Raw genomic sequence first — 24,532 nt, 5'->3', positions numbered from 1 at the left:
TTTCAATTTATGTTCAATGTGTACGTATTTTCAATTTGCATGAGGTTTTTTTTTTTTTTTTATTGTGACAAATCCAAATTCTAGTTGTCTCCTTATTTTTTTCTCTGAAAAACCTGTTCATTTCATAACAGCCCTCAGGCCAAGTAAGAATAACAGCTACTATAATTTAATGCTGTAATCCATCAAAAATCTCTGAAATTACTTTCTGATATGCCCAAGGATAATTCCAAAGAACAGTTGCTTAAGCTTACTATACTCAAATGCTGCACTGACAAGCCACCAAATCTAGTCTCAATTTACAAAGAATTTCAGGAAACCTGCATCTAAGCATGTGCCTAAGTCCAGGCAATCTCTAGGCTTGGGTTCTTACTTAAAAGAAAGTATGTTTAAAAACTGTCCTCTACCTTTTTATCTACGGAACTAAGTAAAAACTAAATATCTGTTAGTTTTTTGGAGCAAAACCACTGTTTCTTCAACTCTTTTAATGAATTAAAACTACATTTCTACCTTCACACAAATTATGTGGTAGATCTTTATTAATTCAGCATTTATCCATTTGATCAATATCAAACTAATATAGCCTTAAATAGGTTCAGGTTACTCTCTCCCTGTTTCTCCATTTTTTTTTTTTTTAATATTCCCTTACAGTAAGCTGTTGGAGTTAGAAAACCATGATTAATGATTTTTCTGTCTTTCTGTGCTATTCTTCCTCCAGACACCCTTGCCCCTGACCAAACTACCGTGGAATTCTCTGAAATGAAATTATTTTCTTCAATCGTCTTCTGCTAAGGATATAATTAATTCAGATAAGCTTTTTTGATTCAACTCAGTTGGTCAGTCAGGTTTACAAGTTGTAAAATGAAGTGATAAAAGTTCTGCAATCATTTGCAGGGAGTACTGGTTCCACTCCTTGGATTTAAAATTTGAAATGTAAAATAATTTTCCAGTGCACTTTTACCACATTCCCACTACAACTTTTGTTTGTGCATCCATTGTCAAAGGGACTTTTTTAAAATAAAAATTGAGCAATACTTAGAGATAGGTTTTTGAAAGAGAAAATTTAATAATAATAATAATAATAATAATAATAATAATAATCTTTCTCTGAAAAATCCTCTTGTTTATTTCAAATGCACATTGCTTACACAACCACAGCATAGTCTGCAACTCACTAGGGAGATGAATGCCTGACATTGCGGTTTCCTCAAATAGGTTTGTAGAGGAGGTTTTAACTTCAATGAGAAAAAAAAAAATGTTTTGGAATACACATTATAAAATGTACTTCCAATTAATTTTTGTTTTTAATATATAAGGTGGTGAGATTTACCAAACAATTTAGAATTTCATTAAAAGGAATAAAGTCATTGTAAAATTGTTAAAATAAGTAAGCAAATACTTTTGATCAAGACTTCAAAAATACTGTTTCAGAGGTCACTAGAAATTAGAGATGCAAAAAGTTTATTTGAATACTTGGATATCAAAAGTATATGGAATATCCAGCAATTTCTGTTAATAAAGTTTGCTTGAGTCATGAATAAGATGATAAAAAGACAATTGCAAAATATTTTTTGAGAATTCAAAATTAAATAAACCAGTTTTTGTGACACATTCATTGTTAAAATTGTGTACTAGCATGACAGAAGCAGGCAGTGTGAAATGTGTTATTCTAGTCACATATCAGTCCCCTAGATGACACTGAGAAGCCAGAAGATGTTGTGTAACAGGACTTACATACATCATTTGCCAGATGTTATCTGATAGTTGAAGCTCAAGAGACAATGTTATCAAATCTGCTGGTTGCAGTATGTGGGTTAACAAAAGATTGTATTATACTCTTCTTGTTTTCTGGGGTTTTTTTCCCTTTCTTTTCCTGTAGCTTATTTCTCAAGTCTATATGAAAATTAATATTAAACGAGAATGCAGAAAATACTTCCTAAAAATGTTTTATTCCTAGATGTTGATTTCATTATGTGGTTTAGAAAGTTGTTTATTAACTGCTACTAACTATGAATTCCATACTGAAATTCTACAAAATAATTTTACAATTTTCTTTAACAAATCACATACTGGCCTAGTATTTTGAAAATCAAATTTGGTAGTTTGGATCTCTGTAATTTCATGTGCATCTTCCACACAAATAATTTTTAGCAGTAATACAGTTATTTGTATTCTAGAATATTGCATATCAATGATATTTCAATATCAATAGAGATCAATGAATTACCAAGTACTTTTATAGGGAAGGTTTAGTTTAATTTATATTTGACTTTTTTTTTTATCTCTAGAACTTTAAATGACTCTTTTAAATCAAACTAGGAAAAATCCTGCTCTTTGGCAGTCAAAAACTTGATCTGGTCATCAAATGAAATTTAATTATTGTCTGCTTGCTGGGTAAGCGGCTGTCCCCTACTTAACAATCCTGAGAGCTGTGACTGGCCTTCATGTTTTGACCTGCTTCTGCTGCAAGTCAAAACTCTCCTGAGACCTCATTCCTTCTAAATATTACCAATCAGTGGTAGAACTAGACAATCTCTAATCAGTACCCACTTTTCTGTTCTTTTCCCTGTCTCTTCAGCCACTTACATAGTAATATTGTGTATTGTATAAAGTAGACATTAGGACTTATGAACACTGCCTTTCTAAATTGTGGTTCAATGAATCACAATGTCTTTTTCGTTAATGTGATGCAGAAGATCAGCATTTATTCTCTGTATTAGGCTGAGCCAGTCAGTTAGTGTTGGACTCAATCAATTGCTAAATTCAGCTCAGATTATGGACTTAAACCTGCTTCTTTTAGAATCAATATTAAAATTATGAGTAAATCCAATGAAAATAAAATTACTGCTTCAGATCAGTAAATACTGAACAGAGGAGGAAAAGGTGTAAATCAGTTAAATACCATGTAAATTAGAATTTTTAAACCTAAAATCTAAAGTTATGATAATAGAATTAAAAATTTACTAAAATATACTTAATATAATCACTGTTTAGGGACCCAAGAATCTGGAGTTTCTGGGGTAAGGAAAAGTATGAGGCAAAAGAGTTTTTAGACTTGAATGCAACCCTACTCGAATTTTAGGTTCCAAATCTCCATTTACCCACAGACTCACTTGTTTGTGACGTTCATGACAAACCAGTTTGAGGTAATGTTGTGATCACAGAGCATGTGGCATACATGCTACTTAGAGAGGACTGAGGATTCATTCGAAGAAAGTCACTGGAAGAAAAAGAGATTGAAGGTAATATGCCCTGGTTTAGAACTTATTTTCATGTTGATTTTTTTCATATAGGCATGCAGTAAAACATATGTTAGTGTCGTTTATGAGAAAAAAATTTTATTAATTAATTTCAGTGGAAATGCTTGGGGCTAGAGTTGGTATGAACTGTGTTTGGTTTCCACAGTAAAGCATACAGTAGGACTTTTCTCATCAAAATTAAGGAAGTCCAAGCTGACCTCTATCTTGTTTCTAACAGTTTCTGTCTACTCTTTGTCAGTATAAGTATTTAAGTGTGGTTTGAACCTTCTCTGGCACTTCTAGTTGTATGAAATTGGAGAAAAGTTATCAATATGAACAGAAGTGAATGTCACTTTCATGAAGGTATAACCAACAGGAAGCAAATTAACTGTTAGGCAAAAAAGTCTGGCTGTAAAGCCTAGATTAACAAAAAATTGTCTAAAAGTTTTCCTCCCATAATCTCAGGGGAAGCTGAACTTCATAATACTGGAAAAGGGGGAATGATTATTGCTTACTTCCAATATGTATTTATATCCTTTAAATATGTGAAAGTTACCTTGTATAATAAAATGTAAAATTAATGTTTGTGGGTAATTTAAATAAGGAATTCACAGTTTAACACAGAGCTATGTTCTTTCTGAAACACTTCCTCAGAAAGAGCTGCTGCCCTATGCAGTTAAAAAGATGAGGAAGCAAAAGTCTTAGAATGTCTCCAAAGACACTCCCCAATATATGCTGCAGCTAAAGTTCTTAAACACACCACTTCTCATTCTGTACATTTGGAGAAACTGCTGAGGCCAACAGCTCAGTGGTCCGTGAGAGGACAGTTTCTAGCCAGAAAGCCTCCTAAGAGTAGCAGAAGAAGGAAAGATCTGGTCTCACTGAAATTTATACTGCTATGAATTCTAAAATGAGAGGACAGAAGTCTTAGTTTTCTCACAGTTGTTTTAGGGACTTCGTGTTAATATGCCTTCCTCAGCAACTCACTGGGCTATGTGGCTTTTATAATTCCCCTTCTTGTTCACTGAAAGTTATCTGCGGTGGGCATATATAATTACAATTGGAGGTGACAATTGAGTTTAAAAAGTGAATTTCACTTTTCCTCTGATATATCCTACAGTGTTTTTTTCTAATTTTTTCCTTTATAAAGAGAACATTCAGGTTCCAGTGGGGATAAAAACCTAGATTTTTTCCCTTTGATCCTAAAGATTTTTACCCTAGATACAAAATACACTTTAAAAACATCCTATGACATTGACTTTTTGAATCACGCAATGACTTTGATATAAGAGAGTATGAGAATATAATTTATCCAACAACTTTCAAAAAATCTAGCAGTTGCACAGTAAACTAATGAATGGGGGGTTCTTTCAGTCTGTGGCTATTTAACTTGTTTCTACTCTAAGATTCTCATTTTATGGAGTGTTTTGTCTGTTTCATCTCCCTCTGATATACGGCCAGATGATTAAGCAAGCAGTTGTTTTTTGTAAACACAATTCAGTTCCCTCTGGTGCTCTCTGACAGAATTCTTCACTTTAGCAAAAGACCGCCTGGTGCTTCGCTAGTCTATAAGAGAAAAATATTTGGAGATGTGGAAGAATTTGTTAAAGTGGAAAGTGAGCTATTCACAAGTGGAAACTAGAGGAGATATTTGGGTTTCTCAGGTGAGATGCAGTTATCTTCAAAAAGATGCCATCACTGGCGTGGCCAGATACAGCAGGAGAATATTAGTAGGTGTAAATGCTGTGATGTATTTCTTTTTTAATTGGAAATGTGCCACAGTGTGCAGTGAACTACATGTTATACAGTGCTACTTGAAGCAGCACAAGTGGTATATTGTGTTGACTACAATAGCTGTAAAAGGTGTAGCTATTTGAAAGAACACTACAGTAAATGCATTAATTCTGTTGAATGTTCTGAGGTAAAACTAGGAGAAAACATTTCTCCTATGAAAAAACAACAAAAGCTACCTTAAATCACAAAGTTATTCTCATAAGATCCTTCTGTCCTGAGAAATCCTCCCAGTGGACTGATACAGCATAAATAGCCTGAAAAGAACGTGCAGATTCTGTGCTCAGTGGTAGCAAGAAATAATGTGTAAATAGGTTCAATCTGCCTGGTACTCAGTTGTGGCTAAACATTTGGGCTCATTTTTTTCCCCTACTCTTCTGACATGAACTTAAAGTGTTATTTCTTTGGACTGGGCCAGGAGTCATGTATAAAAAAAATAATGAGACACATCCTGAGTCTTTAGTATAATTTTGCTGAAGTGGCATGACTAGGAGTACTTAGAATTCAACATTATTCAGGAAAAACACCATAGCGTTGCACATCTCTCTTCCTAGTCCAGTTCAGAGACCATTAGTCAGTTACAGGAAGCCTCCAGGATATTATCTTGGGGAGACACAGACAAGGTGCTGCCCTTGACTGATAGTCAGTCCTGGTGGTCAAGTCATCTGCACTGTCACAGCAAGGCTGCATTACTCAGATAAAGTGGACTCCTGGGCTTGTTCAGTCTTTCAATATTTTCAGGCAACCAGCAAATGAAGGTATATGCAGGCCTTGAAATATTCATCATAGGAGCACTTTTTTCCTGTGTTTCCACACACAGCGTGATGCATAAAGGCAATGTAATGCCTAATTAGAGCACTCAGATGCTAGTGTAAATATTTAACATAATAAAAATGATCTGTCAAATAATCCCATGCATAGCAAGGCTCCAGGACATCCTCTTTCCACTCATCAGCCTGAGTATGACATTTTTGCCCATTCTTAGTCTCCTTTGTCACTAGGTCAATTCCAAAAAGCCCTTCTCACTTATGGGATTTAGGCTGAAACACCCTTTGAGGATGAGACCAAAAATCTCATGCAGCCTTTTGTTTTCTGACATGGTTTCCACCCATGACAAAATTTACAAGGGGTCAAGACTCTGCTTTAAATGGTTTGCGGAATAGACAACAGAGGTATGCAGGCTAAAATCTCAAAGCCTGCCATCATGTGCATGAAAATAGAAATTTAACTGCAACTTCTCCTATCATGTGCTCTGTTCCTGTGGAATTCATTCAGGTGCTTCTTGTCTGTTCAGTTTGACCAGTCTTATCAAGAAGCAATGCAAAGACATGGATTTTGGTGTGGTGGTGTTTGTTGTTGTTGTTGTTGTTGTTGTTGTTGTTGTTTGTTTGTTTATTTGTTTTTCTTTTTTCTTTTGTTGTCTTTTTATTCCCAAATAGATGGCAATGAAACAGAAAAGCACATCATTTAGGCATACAAATATCCAACTGTTGCTAACACTTGTAGTATATCTAATTTTACTGAGATCACCATAGCAATACAATTAGTTTGTAAATCACTATCAATATTAATTACAATATAAAAAATTCTTTGTAAGTATAAGCTGAGAGTAGTAAAGTGAAGAAAGTAAAAAAAAACTAAAAAAGAAAGAAGATATTGTAGAAATCAAACTACTGGGTAATAGTTTGTGTTATTTCAACGGTATTTGTCTTCATATGACTTTTTGATGGTTTAATGGCAGTTAGATGTTCAAGGCAAAATAGCAGGAGTCATGTCACTGCTACATTTGCACTTATCAGCTTTGAGTTCTTTCATGACTGTGTTAAGAAGTGAAAAATTTGTGAAGCATTATTTTAGGGTATAAGTATGCAGTCTTCAAAAGGGCTGCAATTGTTCACAATATTGTCCTTAAAAGAAAACATAGAAAATAAAGAGCAAATACAGCACATAATATTGCCAACTATAATTATTACAGAAGCTTCCACAGTGTCTAGCAAACTATAGGCTTTCTTTGGACGCTATTTTATATCATTAGTACAAATAGAGAGATATATATATGGAAGTTTCAAGAAGACTACAAATATGAAAAGAGCCATCAGAACAAATTTCATTTTAGGTCAAGAAGAAGCAATTTTGGGGGTTTTGGATAGCTATTTACCTTCATATTGTTATTCTTCTTACTACTTTTTCTTTACTCTCCCCAGCAGAATAGCTAAGTTCCCTTTGAACACCATACAAAAAATGTTTACGTACAGAAATGTTTCTCTCTTTTAGAATAATATTAGTGATTCTTTGAGAAGATTTTTATGCTTTTAAAATCTTTTGGCCATCTTCTTCAAATACTTTTACTCTATCATCAAATACTACAAGGCAATGACATAAAATGCCTTAGAATAATCATGCCTTTCTGTACTGAGTTTTTCAAACTCTGCTTTTATAGAGAACTATACTTCATCCATCAACAGGGCAAGGCTGTTTTAGGCTCACAGAAATCATTGTAAAAGAACCTGACTTAGTAAACTTACAAATAAATAACTGGTGGCTTGCTGTGGAATGCAATTCTATTTACTTTTCTATGAATATTTACATGCAAAATCAGGTCTCTAGTAAGTTCTGTGACAGAGAAGCATGTGCATGTGTTAAAATTTCTTAAATATTGATGGATAGGAGTTGAATATGTATTTTCAGTCAAAGACAGAGAAATGAAAAGATATATATATACAGCTGTCTGATCAGTGAAAAAAAATGTACTGTCTCCCTACTTCTGATTAGGAAATATGGCTTCAACCTATTGTGACTACTTTCTGTATGTGACCATTAAAAAGGAGGTTTTGGTATTCACAAACAGCAAAAAACTCCTTAGGTTTTAAACATCAACCCTTTGTAGTGTATGGTTTATTCAAATAGTTCAAATAATTCTTCCACATCTCATTTATAGAAGAAAAGAGAGAACAATACCTCAAAAGTTATTCAGCACCAGAATTTCGCATCACACATTTCGTTTCTCTTGACTTTGGCATTACACATTTCCTTCCTCTGGACTTTTAACTGTACAGCAATTGCTCATGTTATTTACTGTAAGTATTGCACTTCAGATATTTAAAAAAAAAAAAAAAAGAAGTGTAATTAAGTATAATGTAGTCCAGATATGATCAGGAACACATAAACTCAATCTTCCATTTTTGAAAGAGATGTAAAATTTTGACTTACATGTTTTGACTTCCAGAGTGAGATATCTAATTTTTTTATCAGTGAAAGCAGCAGGTTTGAAATTCGCCAGGTAGAAAGTGCACAGATGAATTTTATACGAAAAGCTAAGGAAAGATAAATAAAATGTGAGAGGTGAACTTACAAATTTTGTCTTTGTAAGAGTGAAAACACTAATTTTTCTGTATTACAACATTACTTTTAAGAGCCTTGTGAAGACAAGTTGAATGATCTTTATAAGTGTGGATTTTTAAATTTAAAATGTGGTCTTTTAAAATTGATTTGCAATAATACTTAGCAGCAGAACATCATGTTGTTAGCAATTAGTTTGAACTTTATGCATTTGCCCTGTGTCTTACAGAAATTATTCAAGTAATATAGTTTTAAATAATTTCACTTCCTGTGTAAGTGACATGGTGTGAGGTGTTACATGCATAAGTGCATGAATGGGTGGGTAAATGTGTTTCTTTGTGGATATGCCTCAGTTGGGAAATCCCATAAAATGCTGCAGTGTACTTGTAAACAAGGTCATTTATGCATTTAAAAGTATGTACTTTTTGAAGACTTTATCTAGTTGATGTACGGTGCCTTTTAACTTTACATTTTTCTTTATTTAATAAGATTATTGAGTATTCAGGTGCCCTAGCTCCTTGCAATTAGCCTCCTGTTTTTCTATTTAAATTCCACTTTTGCCAGCTGCTTAGAAGAGTCAGACTTCTTGCATAGGAACAGTGAAATGAAAAATAAAGAAATGTAGTACGGTTTCCATGGAAAATATAGGTTCCAAAGCTAGCATCCAAAATCTTTAGAGTCTCCCATAAATACCTAGTGGAGCTTTTTGAAACCAGGCCTAAGTATTTCATTTTTCTCCAGGCTGGATGGATATGTTTCTGCAACTAAGAGCAAATTCCACAAAAGCAAGTCTGGATTGTGATAGAAATTTGTCTAACTTCTGCTGCTACCTCAGATAATATGTCTAGATTTTTAATTTGTTATTTCACTATTATCCAATTCTATTGTTTAGTTATGACCTCTGAAGGTCATCTTGTCCAACCCCCTTTTCAAGCAGGGTCACCTAAAGCCTCATGCCTAGGATCATGCATAGACAGCTACTGAACATCTTCAAGGATATAGACTCCACAACTTCTTGGCTACCTTGCTAGTCCTGAGTTACCTCACACTGGAGAAGTGTTTCCTGATACTCAGATGGAACCTCCTGTCGTTCAGTGTGTGCTCATTGCCTCTTGTTCTGGATACCTCTGGAAAGAGCCCGGCTTCATTCTCTTTGCACCCTTCCACTAGGTTTTGTGCACATTGGTGGGATCACCTCTGACTTTCTCCTTCTTCTGACTGACTAATCCCAACTCGATCTCCCTTTCCTCATATGTCCCTCAAAAATTTCATGACCCGTAGTTGGATTGTCTCTAGCAGCTCCATATTGCTTCCTATTTTGCCTCTGATTTTTCTCTCTCCTTATGGGTGATGTATTTTATTTTTTGCAGAAAAGTTTTCCAGTCTTTGGTGTTTTCCCTAATGGGAACATGATTTTCATCTGGTTATTGGAAGATCTAGCTAGTCTGTGTTTATATAACATTAATGTTCTGACCCAGCCAGACTGAGAATAACAGTTTTATTGAGTTACATACAGAAGAGCTGCTAAAACCTAATCCATTTGATGAAAGACTATTTAAAAAGCAATATTTGATAGTTAAATATGCTCAAACATGGGTGAATTTTAAGCATCTGTGATAATACCTTATTTACAGATTTTGCAGTATTAGTACGATAGAATTATTTAATGAAAGGTTATCCCCTCAGGTGTCATAGATTTTATTTCACTCTTTAAATCTTGAGAATTTGAAAAAATTTATTTTTTAAGACTGGGCAAATCTACCGTATTTTTAGAATATTAATGGATTGTGCATTTGGGTATGCACTGTTACCAACGTTACTGTAATGTTAAATGAGAACATACTTTCAGTGTTGTTTTGTGGGTCAAACTGTAAGGTCTAGATTGTACTTCAGCCTGTATTCTTGCTACTAACACTGCTTTATATGAAAACTCTCATATGGGTAAAATTCTGGCAGACAGTTTCTGGTTTCTTACCCCCTATGTACTTTCCTAATGTGGTGGAATGTCTTCAGTAAATCACACTAATCCTTGCAAAGTAATCCTCAGGAAAAGGAAGAAATGCAATGGTTACATGAGATATCATTGGGATTGTAATTTGAACCATAAGTAAAAGTGGATTTCCTCTAAGTATCTCACTTTCAGAGCTGAAATACATCAGCAACCCAAATACATCAGCTGAAATATTTGATTGCATTTAATGTTGTTGGTAATCATATCTATCTACTGATCTATAAAAATGCGTAACAATTAATATTATTTGCCTACTCAGCTATATTTGCAGTCCTGTAAGCTCATGAGTATTTACTCATGATTTATGTTGTGCAACTCTTGAAGAAATTTGGGAAGAACAACAGCAGACTGGTTATAGAGGGACAATTTAAAAAGCAATTTTAGAACTCCAGTTTTTGAAGTCAGCACGTTTTGACTGTTTAGATTAAAATGGTTGGTCTTATACAGCACTAGACTACCTTGTTATATCATCTGGTTATGATTCTTACTGTTCTTAATTGACTGAGGCCAGAGGGAAACAGCAGTTTTTGTGGCTTGGTTGTGAGTTTAATTTTTTTCATTTGATACATCTCCTTCTTCATTCCAAGATGTATCAAAGTTTCTCTTCTTCTTTATTTTTTAAATTTTTTTAAATAGTTCTTTTTACACTGACCCAGTTGTGAAACAAGAAGATCAGTTTCATGTGCAGAGAAAAACAGTGCACAACATCCATTTTATGTAGAAAAGCAGTGCAAGTGATAAAAATTTCCCAGACAAGACCAGTCTATTCGAAGAAATAATTTCTTGAAATACTTTAGCCTCCCATATTTCCGGTTTTGGACAGTATCTTCAACTTGAGACAAATTTTGTGGAATTATGATTTATATGTGGGTGGTTGAAGCACAGGACTAATACGAAGCTCCTTTCATCTCTAAAAGCATGATACAAGCCCTCTCAGATAGTAAATGCAATCATGTTTATCTGATGGAAAATAGCACGTGTTAGACTTATAACCTTGTTAGCACAATGACTTCTAATGGTAATTCTTATGGTATTTTCTTCCAGTAAGACCAAATGGATGCTTCAGACAAAGAAAGTGTCTCCTCTTCATCAGTAGGGATGTCAGAGAATAAGCATAAACAGAGAAATATGTTCAGCTTTCTCTGGTTGAGTGTTATTCTTCAAAATGCAAAATAGGCAAAAGGATTCTGAATGGATCTGTAAATATATCCTCTTTCACTACGCTGATGTATTAAAATGTCATGTGGTTAGCTGTGTGATGTTCTCACTTGCTAATGTATGCAGAAATATTTTTGTACCCTTCTGAGAGACAGAGAAAAGCAGGATTTCGTAACAGAAAAAAAAAACTTGGTATGATGGTATCTGTAAGTTCTGCATTAATAATTATTGTGTTGCCATAGTTTTGAAGCTGTTCCCATTTCCAAGAAGTATATGTATAATTATATAACTAAAGTGCATTATAAAATTTGAGCATATTGACATAACATGCTAGATATTGAACAAAACTTATTTTGTCTTTCTCTATTTTTAAGACCCAGATTTTAAGGACCTTGGCGTTTTGAAGCCATTGCCAGGTTTGTATGTTGTTTTTGGGTTTTTTCTAACTTGGAGGCCTTTATACTCTGCTGTAGAAAACATTTTGTTTGCTGTTCAGGTTTCATTTTTTCTGGTGTTTTGTTATTTAGTTTGTGAGTTTGAGATGGGAGGACCTGAAGGAATTGTGGAATCTGTACAAATTGTTAAAGAAGGAAAAGCTTCTGAAACTGAAGCAGTAGACTGTAAATGGTACATCCGAGCACCACCCCGATCCAAGGTCAGTCCTTCATCCACTTGCTGATTTGCCATTTAATTTAAGAAATTGACTTTTCTAATATATTGTGCATTTCTTAGTACAGTCGGATCTCGTTTAATAACTTTACAGTTTGAACTGTAAACTATTTTTTCCTTCTGCTGTGGAAGGGTGATTTTTCATCTCAGCCAAAATAACCACCTTTCTCAATAAGTGATGATTTGGGCAGTACTAATGTGCTTTTTGTGCCATAAGTAATTTACTTAAATTCGTCTTTAATTTTGCTCATATTTTTAAAGAATCAATGTGTGTTTTGAAGTGGGAAGTAATCTTTTAATTTTCACTGTATTTCAAATACCTAACATAGAGACTACTAAGGGAGCACTGCTGGCTCTCTGAGGTCACCATTGTTTCTTGTCTGGGAACTGTGAAAACGTACCTAAAGTAAATTAATGTTTCTCTGTGTATAAAGCCTTTAGCTCCTTTGGTCTAGAGACACAGACAAAGAGTGTTCTCATTTTTTTTTCCTCCACAGTCAGCAAGCCAGGACTTTGTAAAAAACATGAGAGGGCTGCATTTTGAATGAATTCAAAAATACTTTTCTTGGATTCCCCTTGATTTTCTCTCTTATCTATAATTTATCAGTTATGATATGCATTAATTGTTGCTGGCTACACTACCACTTCTCCCCTCTTTGCTATAGGAACAGCTTTATGCCTCCTACCTGCTTTCATTCACTGTGTAAAAGACACCCCACAGAATACTTTTTCTAGCTGTCTTATTGGACAGGAAAGGTTTTAGAAAGAATTTATATGTGCACTTCTCTCTGCTGTCTTTAAACAGAGAAAGGCTTTTTTTGTATAACCTCGCTGAGGTAACTGTACTGAATATGTAATTGTCTCATCATCAGAATAACACACAGATGAATGTTGAAGGGTTCCCTTCAGGAAAGGTTTTCAGAAGTGAAAAAGTCATTAGTATCAGCATTTTTCTATTGGGAAAGTTTGGGATTTGAGTTGGCTCATAAAGACTACAGATAAATTATTTCCAGAAAATCTTATGCATTTAATCTTATATATAGTTTTTGCTTTTGGATAAAATTAATATTGATAGAGGTTTTCAATTAATTAGATGAGCTTCCCATTTTGGTACACTAAGTAGTGATATGAGATGATGGTACTGATGAATGATTATTCTATGTGTTGTAGGCAGTTAATATTCATTCAGGGCAAATCCCAGTGTCAATATAAGCTTCAGGAAGAACAGATGGGGAGCAGCCCTACTGAGAAAGTTTTAGGGATGCTGGTGGATGAGAGGTTGAACATACCCCAGAAATGTTCACATCCAGCCCAGAAAGCTAATTGTGTCCTGGGCTGCATCAAAAGCCATGTGGCCAGCAGGGTGAGGGAGGAGATTCTGCCCCTCTGCTCTGCATTGGTGAAATTACGGAACACTCATCCATAATTTGGAATGATGGAACACTTGGAACACTGCATCCAGCTCTGGGGTCCCCAGCATAGAAAAGACATGAGCCTGTTGGAGCAGCTCCAGAGAAGGGCCACAAAAACAGTGAAAGGAATGGAGAACTTCTCCAGTGAGGAAAGGCTAAGAGGTGAAAGGTTATTCCATCCAGAAAAGAGGTCTCTGGGAAGACATTATAGCAACCTTCCAGTACTTAGGGGGAGTCTGTAAGAAAAAAGGGGAAAAATATTCTGTCAATAGAGTAAGACAAGGTGTTTTAACCTAGAAGAGGGTAGATTTAGACTAGATATGAGGAAGATATGATTTTTGCACTGAGGGTTGTGAAACACTGGAACGTGTTGCTCAGTGAGTTGGTAGATGATCATCCCTGGAAACATTCAAGGCCAGGTGGGATGGGGCTCTGAGCAACTGGATTTAGTAGGAAACATCCTTGCTTTTGGAAGGGAAGTTGGACCAGATGACCTATATATGTCCCTTCAAACTTGAACCCTCATATGATGTATTTAGATATTAGTAGAAAGAAAACAGAATTGTAATTAGAATCAGCACAATTAATTAAGACAATAACATTTCCCTATAGTCTAAATTCAAGTTTATGGTTGATCATATAATGTCATTATGGTGTTTCTACTTGGTCTAACTCTAAAGTTCTATATGATTCAAAGCCCTGCTAAAAATCCCAGTTTTACCTACCCGTAGTATTTATCCATACTTCAGTTCTGATGCAAAACTCCAAACTAGGTACTTATGTAACTGGAAATCCATTGTGTATCAGAAGAATACTACACTACCACTGTTAGTAGAGGGTTAAAAATTAAAGTTCATCAATCCTTCATAAACTCCATACCTGTGTTTAGTTGTGTTGCATTCCAAGAAGCGTATCCTAGTTGAAGGGCACCTGGAAGGGAGAGCAACAAGAAAGTTTTAGAAAAATGAATACTGAATACTATTAAATGTCATCTAGATGACATTAAATTTGTGATTTTAGACTTTGTGAAGGAGTGTTATACAATACAATAAAATGCTTTTACAAGAAAGAAGGAATGCTCTGATGCTCACCTCTGTAGGATAATTCAGTGTCCCATACTCAGAAAAAAGGTTTCAGGTTAGATATGAAGGAAAAAAATTCAAACATCAGCGAGGACATTAGGAATGTTTGTTTGAGAAAGTTGGTTCAGCTGGCATTGTTAGTGGTCTGAAAGTGCAGGTGAGATAACAGCCTGTGAAAAATGAGAGAAACATTAATAATCCTACCTTTAGGCAGAGGGCTAGACTGGGTCATCTCTTGATGGATCCTGTTGTTCCCATCTTATCGAATTTTCTGGGTGGAGAGATTGAGCAATATAAAAGCATATAAATCACTGTTTCCTAATGTAGAGTTGAAAGGTTTCACAGCAAACTAGGAAAAAAAAAACCCGAACAATGATTTTTCAAGTCTAGATCCATCTTTAAGGCGTAAGTCCAATTTAGCATTTGGACTTAGTGTGGTTTTCAAACTGATATATTTATGTACACACAGACAAGTATATACCTGTATAGATGCATACACATACGGTTATGGTTTCATCATACTGGGACAAGTTGAAAAATATACAGATATTATGGAAAGAGGAACAAGTGGATAAATTTTTAAGAAATTTGTATGAAGTGAGGTTTATGATAAGATTGTTTATGGGTCTGATTCAATTGAACTGGAATCTACTGTTCATTTTTTACAGTCAGCTTCCTTTGTCCCTATCTAACCTTGAATTAATGACATAGTCAGTACAATTATTTAGTGACATCATTTTAATTTATGTCAGCTTGCACCTATGAAAACAAGCTCTCCTGCTAAGAACAATGAGAACTCAGCAGTCATTTTTAAACCCACATGTTCCTGTACTCTGGGCTGCACAGTTTGTTACTGGGATTTATGCCTAAAAGGCAAGAGTTTCTCAGAGAGAGTTTGTGTTGGACTTTTTCATCTTTAGTTTCTTAATTAAACTGCGCCAGAATGTGAGTTGCCTGCAATTTCATTTGGCGTTAGCTCATCCAATCTAAACTGTCTACAGAAGCAAGATGCAAGTCCTTCCCTTGGTTTCCAATTCCAGATTCCAGCCAAGTCTGATCTCAATATATGAGCAATGAGATCAGCCAGGAAGTGTGTACTTGAGGTCTCTAAGCCTGAGCTTCAAACTGACAGTCTGGGTCTAATGCTTCTATCCTCAGTGATCTGGAATGGGACAGAGAGCAGAAAATTTGTTGCACGCTTAAAATAGAGCCATCACTGATTACCTTATATCACTCACACACACACACACAGAGAGAAAAATAAATCTGAAAAGCATTCAGAACTTGAACATTTTCCAAGTGCAGAAGGTTGCAGAAGGCAGCATGAACACAAATTATATGCAGACCTAGAGTCTTATATGTGAAAGTGACTAGTTGAAAAGACTGTGTTTCTTGTAATCATTCAAAGTCAGTTCCTGCTAAGGATAGCTGTGAGTTTTGAGTAGAGTAATACTAGGGATTCTGCATTCATGTGGAATGTGATCGCAATTAGTATTCAGACCAAGAAAGGAAAATTAAGAAGAGAGCTGCAGACTGAAAGTGCTAATCCACCCAGAAAAATAAAGTTCTGGAAGAACTTCTCATCTGAAAAGTCTTCAGTGTATAACAAAGCCCAAAGAAGGAAGTGTATAAGCTTATTACGCTGTGATTTGAAAAATTTCAGAGACATCATTGGCTGCAAGCAGTGGATAAGCAAAGATTTTGTATTTAGGAATAGAAAATAAGAAAATTAATAGAATTACAGGTTCCTTACATTCTGTTAAGGGTGAGGTATTGGAGAACAATATCAACAAGTGTTTTTCTGTGTTGGAGGGGTCAGCATAGTTTGACAAAGCCCCCCAGGAAGAGAGAACCATGTTTGTGCTCAGGTAGCTTGCTTTGGTGGGTAATTTTCATGCTTGTAATGTCATGCTTGTTCTTTGAGAGGCTCTGTAAAAAAAATGACACAGCAGAACTTGATAGTAAGAGTAATAAAATATTTACAAATATGATATGCTTATTTTGGAAACAAAACAGTAAGCAGTGCTATTAAAAACACAATTTATTATCAGACTCTCTGGGCACCTCAGAAAACGGCATCTAAACAGGAATTAATATGTCCAGTGGAAATAATCTCTTCTGGAGGAATAAGCAATAAGTATATTTAGACTGAAAAAAAAGTGGGAGTAGCTTCTTTATTTGCACCATGAGAGGTAAAATGAAGTTTTAAGGTTGTTGCTGTAGGACACAAAAGACTCCAAATATTTCAGAAGGCTAAGAGCTAGAAAAAGAAGGCATGTCTAAATTCCTATTACCTTTTATAAGGTTCTCCGATACAGACTTAACATGATTGGTAAATAGGAACGACACCTCTCTAATGCCTTTGATTGAACTAGAGAAACAGCAAACACCAGCTGGACAAAGATTGTTTTGAGAAGGGATAGTTGTTTACCAAGATTATTTTGAGAAAAGCTTTTTTGAGAAATTTTTCCTTGGGAAAAAGTTAGCAGCTGCTAGCAGGCTAAAAATCTCTCAGGCCCACAATAAGGTAGCTAGGAATAGTGTGCCTAACTCTCTTGCCCAGCCTGAACAGGGTATTGGACGAAGTTTATAGGATGCAAGACTTAACACAAGATATTGAGGGAACCCAAAGTGTCAATTAATGAGTGTCTAGTTCTGACACATCAAGGCAGCGTCCTTAACCCTGAGCTGCCAGAGGGTGGTGGCATCTGTTTGAAGAAGAGCCGTTGGGGAGCAGTGGGAAGGGGACATATGGCACATGGAAGGGGCCAGGATGAGGGAGGCCACAGTTCCAGGACATGACTGACGAGACTTGGACAGGCCTGTCCATGGTGGCAGGATTTGCCCAGGCAGTGGGGCTGGCCCAAACACAAGCCAGACAGCAGCTTGGCACTGGCCGAGGCTGGGGTGGTGAGGAATGAGGCTGGGAGCGGGGCAGTGTGACCAAGACACTTGCATGTTTGCTGAGGGTTTATACTGCTACCTGGCATGCTCCTGACCAAATGGAGGGATGACTCTTTTGGTTCCAGGTGCCTGCCTTCATGGTGAGTGTAGTCTGGAGAGAGACTGGGTCATTGTGTGTGCATTTCCTAGACAGTTAGGGGGAAACATGAAGTGAAACAAATTGCAGAGCTGTGAGTAAGTCTCTTTAAACTGCTCTGACTAAACCAAAACATTTTCTGCTCTCCCATGTGAAATGGAAATTTGTGCTCTTAGATGGGACCTTCAAGAAAAGCAGTTTAAGCTGTCGGCACTAGCAGGCTAACATCCACTAATTTTTGGAGGCTTCTTAATCAGTTGTAGAAGAGAAGCTTTAAGTAGTGCACTAAAATTTAATAGGAACCATTTGTGTGGTGATTCTTGAAATGTTAACAAAAATAAAATTTATAGGCTGAATAACCTAACAGCCAGAGACTCTTTTGCAAGCTTCAGATGATCTCCTCTGAAGGAGCACTGAAGCTTACAAACAGCTTTAAAAAAGCCCAGCATAGATATATATATATATGAAACCAGGTGAATAAATCATGTTTAAACAAGTATAAAATATCCTTATGTTAAATAGTTTTCAGAGATGAAGATGCAAGACAAGTACATGTTTGGAATAATGTATATAGAATCTGTGCTATGAAGGTGTGTCAATGCACACACCAGAGTAACACTGACAAAACCCCCACTTTTAAGTTACCATGAATCTATTCCATCTGGGTATAGAAATATAATGAACCTCAGCATCCTCAAACCAAATAGCTATTAAGAAATGTAATTTTAGAAAGCTATTAAAGAAAGTAATAAAATGTCTGCCAAAGAGAACAGCAGAATCAGGATGTAATCTTCAGTTTTCAGTGTTATATAGCAGAACAGTACCAAGGAGCTGTAAACGTTGCTCACTTGTGAGCATTTTTGGACTGTACTAGAAAAAAAATGAAGATGACTTGACAGAGTAAGTGTCAGCTATTGGATGGTCACAGAAGTTTGAAGAAACAAATAGGACAAAGCAAAGAAATCAAAAAACCTGTCTAGAAAAATGGTGTTCTGATACGTGAGTCTTGGCTGTGAACCACAGTATCTTAGAAGTACCATATAAAATTGTCATCTTTGACAGACAGCATTCTCCAAGCTCCAGAACAGAAGAAATTATGAGGTATGGAGCTCTCTGTACAACATGGTCCCAGACTAGTAACAGAAGGACCAAAAATGTTGAATAATTCCCCAAGGACCAATAATGTTGAAAAATTTGTAAAGTAGCAAACAAAAATCCAAAGAGATCACGTATTGTTAACACTTGTACATTGAAGTAATGTTGATTGGGAAAAAAAATAGCTTCCAGGCAAGAGAACAGACCATTTCAGATGACAAATTCAAACATCATTCGTAATATGCTTTTCTGGTTGGTGTACTTGGTGTCTGGTTGCCTTGAAGGAGTTTAATTAGTGTTGCACAATCTGCTTTAAAAAAACTGGGTTTCCCAGGCCTAAATACTGGAGGAATCATCTTGAAAGTATTTTGCTAGTCATACAGAGCTGAAAAAGATGTAGAATAAAGCAGGTGCTGTAACTGACCACTGAGCAATGGGACAATTTGATCCCATCTTGTGCTTACAAGTGAATTGACTGAACCCCGGAGGTGAATATGCAAAATCTGGACATTACGCTTGGATGAAGAGGAAGTTTTTCTCTTATGTTGAAATTGCTTTTGGCAGCTGAATGATAGTTTTTTGTTTGGTTTGGTTTAAGGCAACTGAGTGTCTGTGCAAATATATTAAGTCTGATATGCTGGGATATGGTTTGAAGCTTTTCCTGACTGGCCTGATATATCATGTTGTCATCCCTAACCTTCAGTGATTGATTAAAATGCAGAACTCATAAAAAGTGATTCACTATGAAGAGATTATAATCTGACCATTTTACTTAGGTGATATATTATTCGTAGTTTACAATAATTTTGGGGTTTTTGCTAATATGTTTGGTCAGAGATTTTTGTGGTTTTCAAATTTAAATGAAAAGAAATAGTATAACTTTCCCAGCATTTCCTTTTTTGAGTATCATTTATGGTGGCAATACAAAACCTTCAGGTGACAAGAGAATTATTTAAAATAAAATTTTAAATTATATTTTAAATATGTGTAAATTACATATGCTACAGTTGCAGTGAGGCTTTATCAGTTTTGTTGCTAATGACATTGGCATTTGCAGTGACATCTCAAAACTAAGTTAATCTAATACTTGAGCAGCCCCCTCGCCTAAGAAATGTGATGCTGATGATTTGACAAAAGTGTCTTATTAAAATTTTGCAATAAAAATGTGAGAGAAGAAGATATGATAGTTATGCTTCTTCTTTCAAATAAGATGTTCTCTTTACCAAGAATGCCTCGATTATACTAATATAATGTGTTAGTATCTATAGAAATGTTCATTCCAAAAGCTCAAATTGGCATCTATGAAAAAAATGATAAATGAAGGCAGACAGTGGTATTCGAGTCTGTGACCTCTTCTTTAGTTAATTTTCTTTCAGAGGAACAAAGTTTCTTATCCACTGCGGCTAGAAGTAATGGCAAAGATCTCTGTAAATGAAATAACCAGTAGTATTGACAATTTTTTCTTACTTTCTGATGAAATTGTTTTAGTGACATCCATGTACCAGTGAAAGTAATGAGAATATTGCCACCGACTTCAAAAAAACTATGTATAGGGAACATTTTGCATTAGATAAGAGTTTGTCATATAATCAGTTTTATTCTTTCCCTGGGGAACTCAATTTATTATTAGTCATTTTCTTCTGCCAGTGTGGTTCTTACAGCCAGTGACAGGAACAATGGCAAATATATAGCAATGAAACCATACAAGCTGGCAGAGGCGTGCAGATACAATTAAATTATTCCAGCTCTTTAAAATAAAATCTGATCCAATATCAGGTTGTCAGTTTGTGTAATCAGTTTCCAGTTTTTAAAAATGGACTGCACTCTTAAGCCAAAGGTCTGATTCAAAAAAATAGATTGAATTATACCCATTGATTTTAGGGTGTGTTGTATCAAGTCCTCAATATTTTATATAAAGTTCTGGGAGTAGTCATCACCAAAGACAATTATGAGAATGAAGCTCCAACTTACCTCAGAATACCAGGAACCTATTTTGTCTAATTTATGAAACTTCATGCCATTGGAGAAAGCTGGATTTTTCTTCTACAGGATAGATATAGATTTTTAAGTCAAATATTTCTTTCCAGTGGTTCCTCTACCTATCAGGTCTATATATGTTATGGTGTTGGCTCTATTTCTCACACAGAGGAATGAGCAGGTATCACTGGCAGCAGAACTCAGGCTTGGGAAGAACTGAAGTTTTTGACTTCTTCACTGGAAGACTCAGAACAAAATGCTGAGTTATTATTCTCTTGATTGCTTTTCAGTATTTATGACTGCTACTCTAAGAAATATTTTACTATTTTATAAGGCTAGTGTGCCTCAAGGAACTAAAGAACGTCAAACGATAAGCCCATAGAAATAAGATTTTGTCTGTACTGCTATATGAGCAGTGTTTTTGAACAGATCAGGAATAATTGATGAATTCTGGAAATTGCTGTGAGAGCTGATATTTTGTAACCACAGTGAGGATTAGTATACATTTCTTGTAAGAATGAAAACTCGTAAAAAGTACATCTCCATACTGAAATGGGATAACCTTTAAAAGAAATACATGTGCTTATATATATGTATATGCACATGCACATGCAATTGTACATATAAATGCATATATAAAAGGCAGCAGGATAGAAATAGACAACACGTGAACAAATGTGCAAGGCCTTTCACCCAGTAAGTGTAGTTTCATTATTGTTCTGCCATCAGGTTAGCGTAATTTTTTTTTTTTCTGGAGTAAATAAGAACTTTCCTGAAGAGGAAAATAGATAAAAATGTGATGTGATATGATACATTGCACTATAACTTTGATGTCTATCACACACACACACACACACACACACACACATACACATATATACATATCTATATATATATACACACGTATATATATGTATGTATGTATGTATGTATATGGCATATAAATATAAATGGTGTACATATGATAGGCATATATATAGAAAGTAAAGGTAATGATTCATGACAAAACAAGTTGCAAGCCTTCTGTTCTCTGTAAACCATCTCTCTGACACGTTTCTCTTCCTGGGAAACACTCACATGTATTCAATATTGCATACAACCAGCTGCAGGAAAATCTCATTGCATTACCTATGACAAGGCTGGCAAGCACTGGGACACCTTTCTGAAGCACACTGCTTTGATTAACTGAGAAAAGAAAAGCAAGGGGCACATTTAATTCCCTGAGCTTTGCAGAGATGGGCTATGGGCTGTCCCAGCAGCTTCCCAGGAGAGGCTGAGTGGCAGAGCCACACAGTGACTGTTGCACCCTTGCATGAGAAGGAGGATCTGGTGTCTGGGACACAGAAGCAGCTCTCTGGTATGTCCCAAATATGGCCAGTTGATGGGTGTTTGTGTCTTGGCTCTGCCTCTTCCCATACCTCCCTCCCCCATGTGGGATCCCCCCATGTGGGATCTTTCTCTGTCAGCACAACAGTGCTGACAATATCCGTGTTTTACTGAGCAACCAGTAAATGAAGTGAGAAACACTATAAAAACTATACCATCTCAATATGTCTTTTTGTATTTCTGATAGTTGTTCCATTTTGCAGAGACCAATGCAAGCAGATTCCTTAATTTATAATATGTAAATTCCAGGATACATGGTGAAAGTAAAATACACTTAACTGAACTTTAATTGAAATATATTCCTCTGAACTCTTCTGAAGGATGGAAATGATGGAATATGAGTAAGGGTTACTGTAAGATTAACAGATTAGAAAATAGATGTGTATTTAATATACCTAATTTCTTTTACTAGTAAAAATTTTTCACAAATATTCTTTTCAGAGGGACACTTATGCAAAGCATAACAAGGAATGAAAATATACCATAATACACTACCTGGAAAGGCCCATTAAAAAATCTGAGCTATTATTAAACTCTGGCAGACTGCTTGAGAGCACATAATTTGCAAACCATAAGAGCCTTAATATATTAATGAGGTGAGATTATGAGTCTTGTTGCTACTAGGATGTGCACTGCTTGTGTACTTTTTGAAAAAAAAAGGGAGAAGCTTATTAAGCATTTTTTCTGTGCATATGAAAAATATCTAAAGTCAATAAAATTGTTTGAAAATAAGAATATTTGATGTCTAAAACAATGGGGGTTTTTAGTAATTTTTTTCAAGTGAAGGTGCATACAGCTCTATGCTGTGTATGCTTACCTCCTTTTTATACAATTTCTGCCATAGTTCATCCTTCTGTATCATTCTCCTGAAATCTCATGAGCCTTTGGCAGTTTGATTATGTATCCTGTATCCATTAAAAATAGTACTTGCCTTCTCTGTGAATTGAATATTTGATGTTTCTTTTAAAATCAATTGCTTTTAAAATTGGTGGTTTTCCCTATTAAAGTCCATATACACTTGAATATCAAAGAATAGCTTTTTATCCTCACCCTGCTTCTTTTTAGGTAGATTTAAAGAGTTCTTTGCAAAGGGCAATTTATCTATTACTTTATGAGACAATTTAGCTTGTATGCAAGGGACATAGGTTTCTAGGAGTTTCCACAAAATATGGTTGATTTCAAGCCTGTTAAATTATGAAAATTTATACCATAATGCCTTTTATAGAAGGGCTGAGATAGTGGCCTGATCCTTGAGGAAACATAAAAAGATTAATGATGGAGTTCTGCCTGGCTCTCAGATTCTCACTTGCTGAATCAGTGTAGCAGAAACGTATAAGATGACACATTGACTCTGGGGAGGGAGCAGCAATGATTTGTCTTATTATTTCACATGTCAGTCATGTAATAGAGCAATATTGTACCAAGCAGTAAAAGAAGAAATTTCTAGCTTATCTGTCCTTCAGCTTGAAGAATCATCTTACATACTTCTGAAAAAAAGAAAAAAAGTATATATTTGGAAATTAGGACTTTACTGTGGATAAGAACAAAGAAATATCTAGATCTTCTGAGAGATTCTACTTGCAAGTAACACAAAATACCAGGAAGTAGACACAGTGTACAGTTTGCATATTAATGGCCTTCCAAGGAAGTGCCCTATGGATCAGAAGCTCCAGAAAAATGATTTCTGTGGGTTTTGTTATGTGCTCTTTCTCCTGCAATGTAGAGCTAAGTTGCTTAATGTTTTTTTCAGTCATTCTCAGTTGTCTGTACATGTTGCCTTTGTTTTTTGATTGATTTATAGATCTATTTGCGATTCTTGGACTATGAGATGCAGAATTCCAACGAATGCAAAAGGAACTTTGTAGCAGTCTATGACGGAAGCAGCTCTGTGGAGGATTTGAAGGCAAAGTTTTGCAGCACAGTTGCTAATGATGTGATGCTGAGGACAGGTCTGGGTGTAATCCGCATGTGGGCAGATGAAGGCAGTCGAAACAGCCGATTCCAGATGCTCTTCACGTCTTTCCAAGAACGTAAGACCCTAATCAATGTATCTGCCTTTCAGTTTGTTAAATGATACAAGTCCCAAAATCTGTTAATATTTTCTTCATGCAGAGCAGCCACTGAGGTATGTTGCCAAACCGGCTGTGTAAATATTCAGAACAGTTTTTATTCCAAGCATTTGTAGTGAGCAGTAATTTGTAATGCAGTAGACAGACCAAAAAGATTGGAAACAACAGCAAAACCAGGAAAACAGGAACAAGTGGTCATGACCTGTCCGGTCATATATCTGTGACTTTTTGTCTGATCCTCAAGCTACATGCAAGGTTTTCCTTACT

General features: G+C 35.6%; 1 protein-coding gene across 2 annotated transcripts in view; it reads left to right on the top strand.

Moving 5' to 3' along the window:
• NETO1 (neuropilin and tolloid like 1) overlaps window positions 1–24,532 on the top strand; it is a 66,899-nt gene that overhangs the window by 23,097 nt on the left and 19,270 nt on the right. Inside the window, exons 5-7 of one of the 2 annotated variants that reach the window (XM_066184395.1) lie at window positions 11,910–11,951; window positions 12,063–12,190; window positions 23,998–24,226. In XM_066184395.1, coding sequence (XP_066040492.1) covers window positions 11,910–11,951; window positions 12,063–12,190; window positions 23,998–24,226 — 399 coding nt within the window. Of the gene's footprint in view, window positions 1–11,909; window positions 11,952–12,031; window positions 12,191–23,997; window positions 24,227–24,532 lie in introns of those variants that run through there. The other variant, XM_066184402.1, reaches the window with a different exon arrangement.

This window comes from Chamaea fasciata, unplaced genomic scaffold, assembly GCF_029207755.1.
Source record: "Chamaea fasciata isolate MVZ Bird 193981 ecotype frontalis unplaced genomic scaffold, bChaFas1.0.hap1 SCAF_1, whole genome shotgun sequence".
In the NCBI taxonomy this organism is placed as follows: domain Eukaryota; kingdom Metazoa; phylum Chordata; class Aves; order Passeriformes; family Sylviidae; genus Chamaea; species Chamaea fasciata.
The sequence above is the reverse complement of the archived record's forward strand: the minus strand, read 5'-3'. Positions and strand labels throughout refer to the sequence as shown.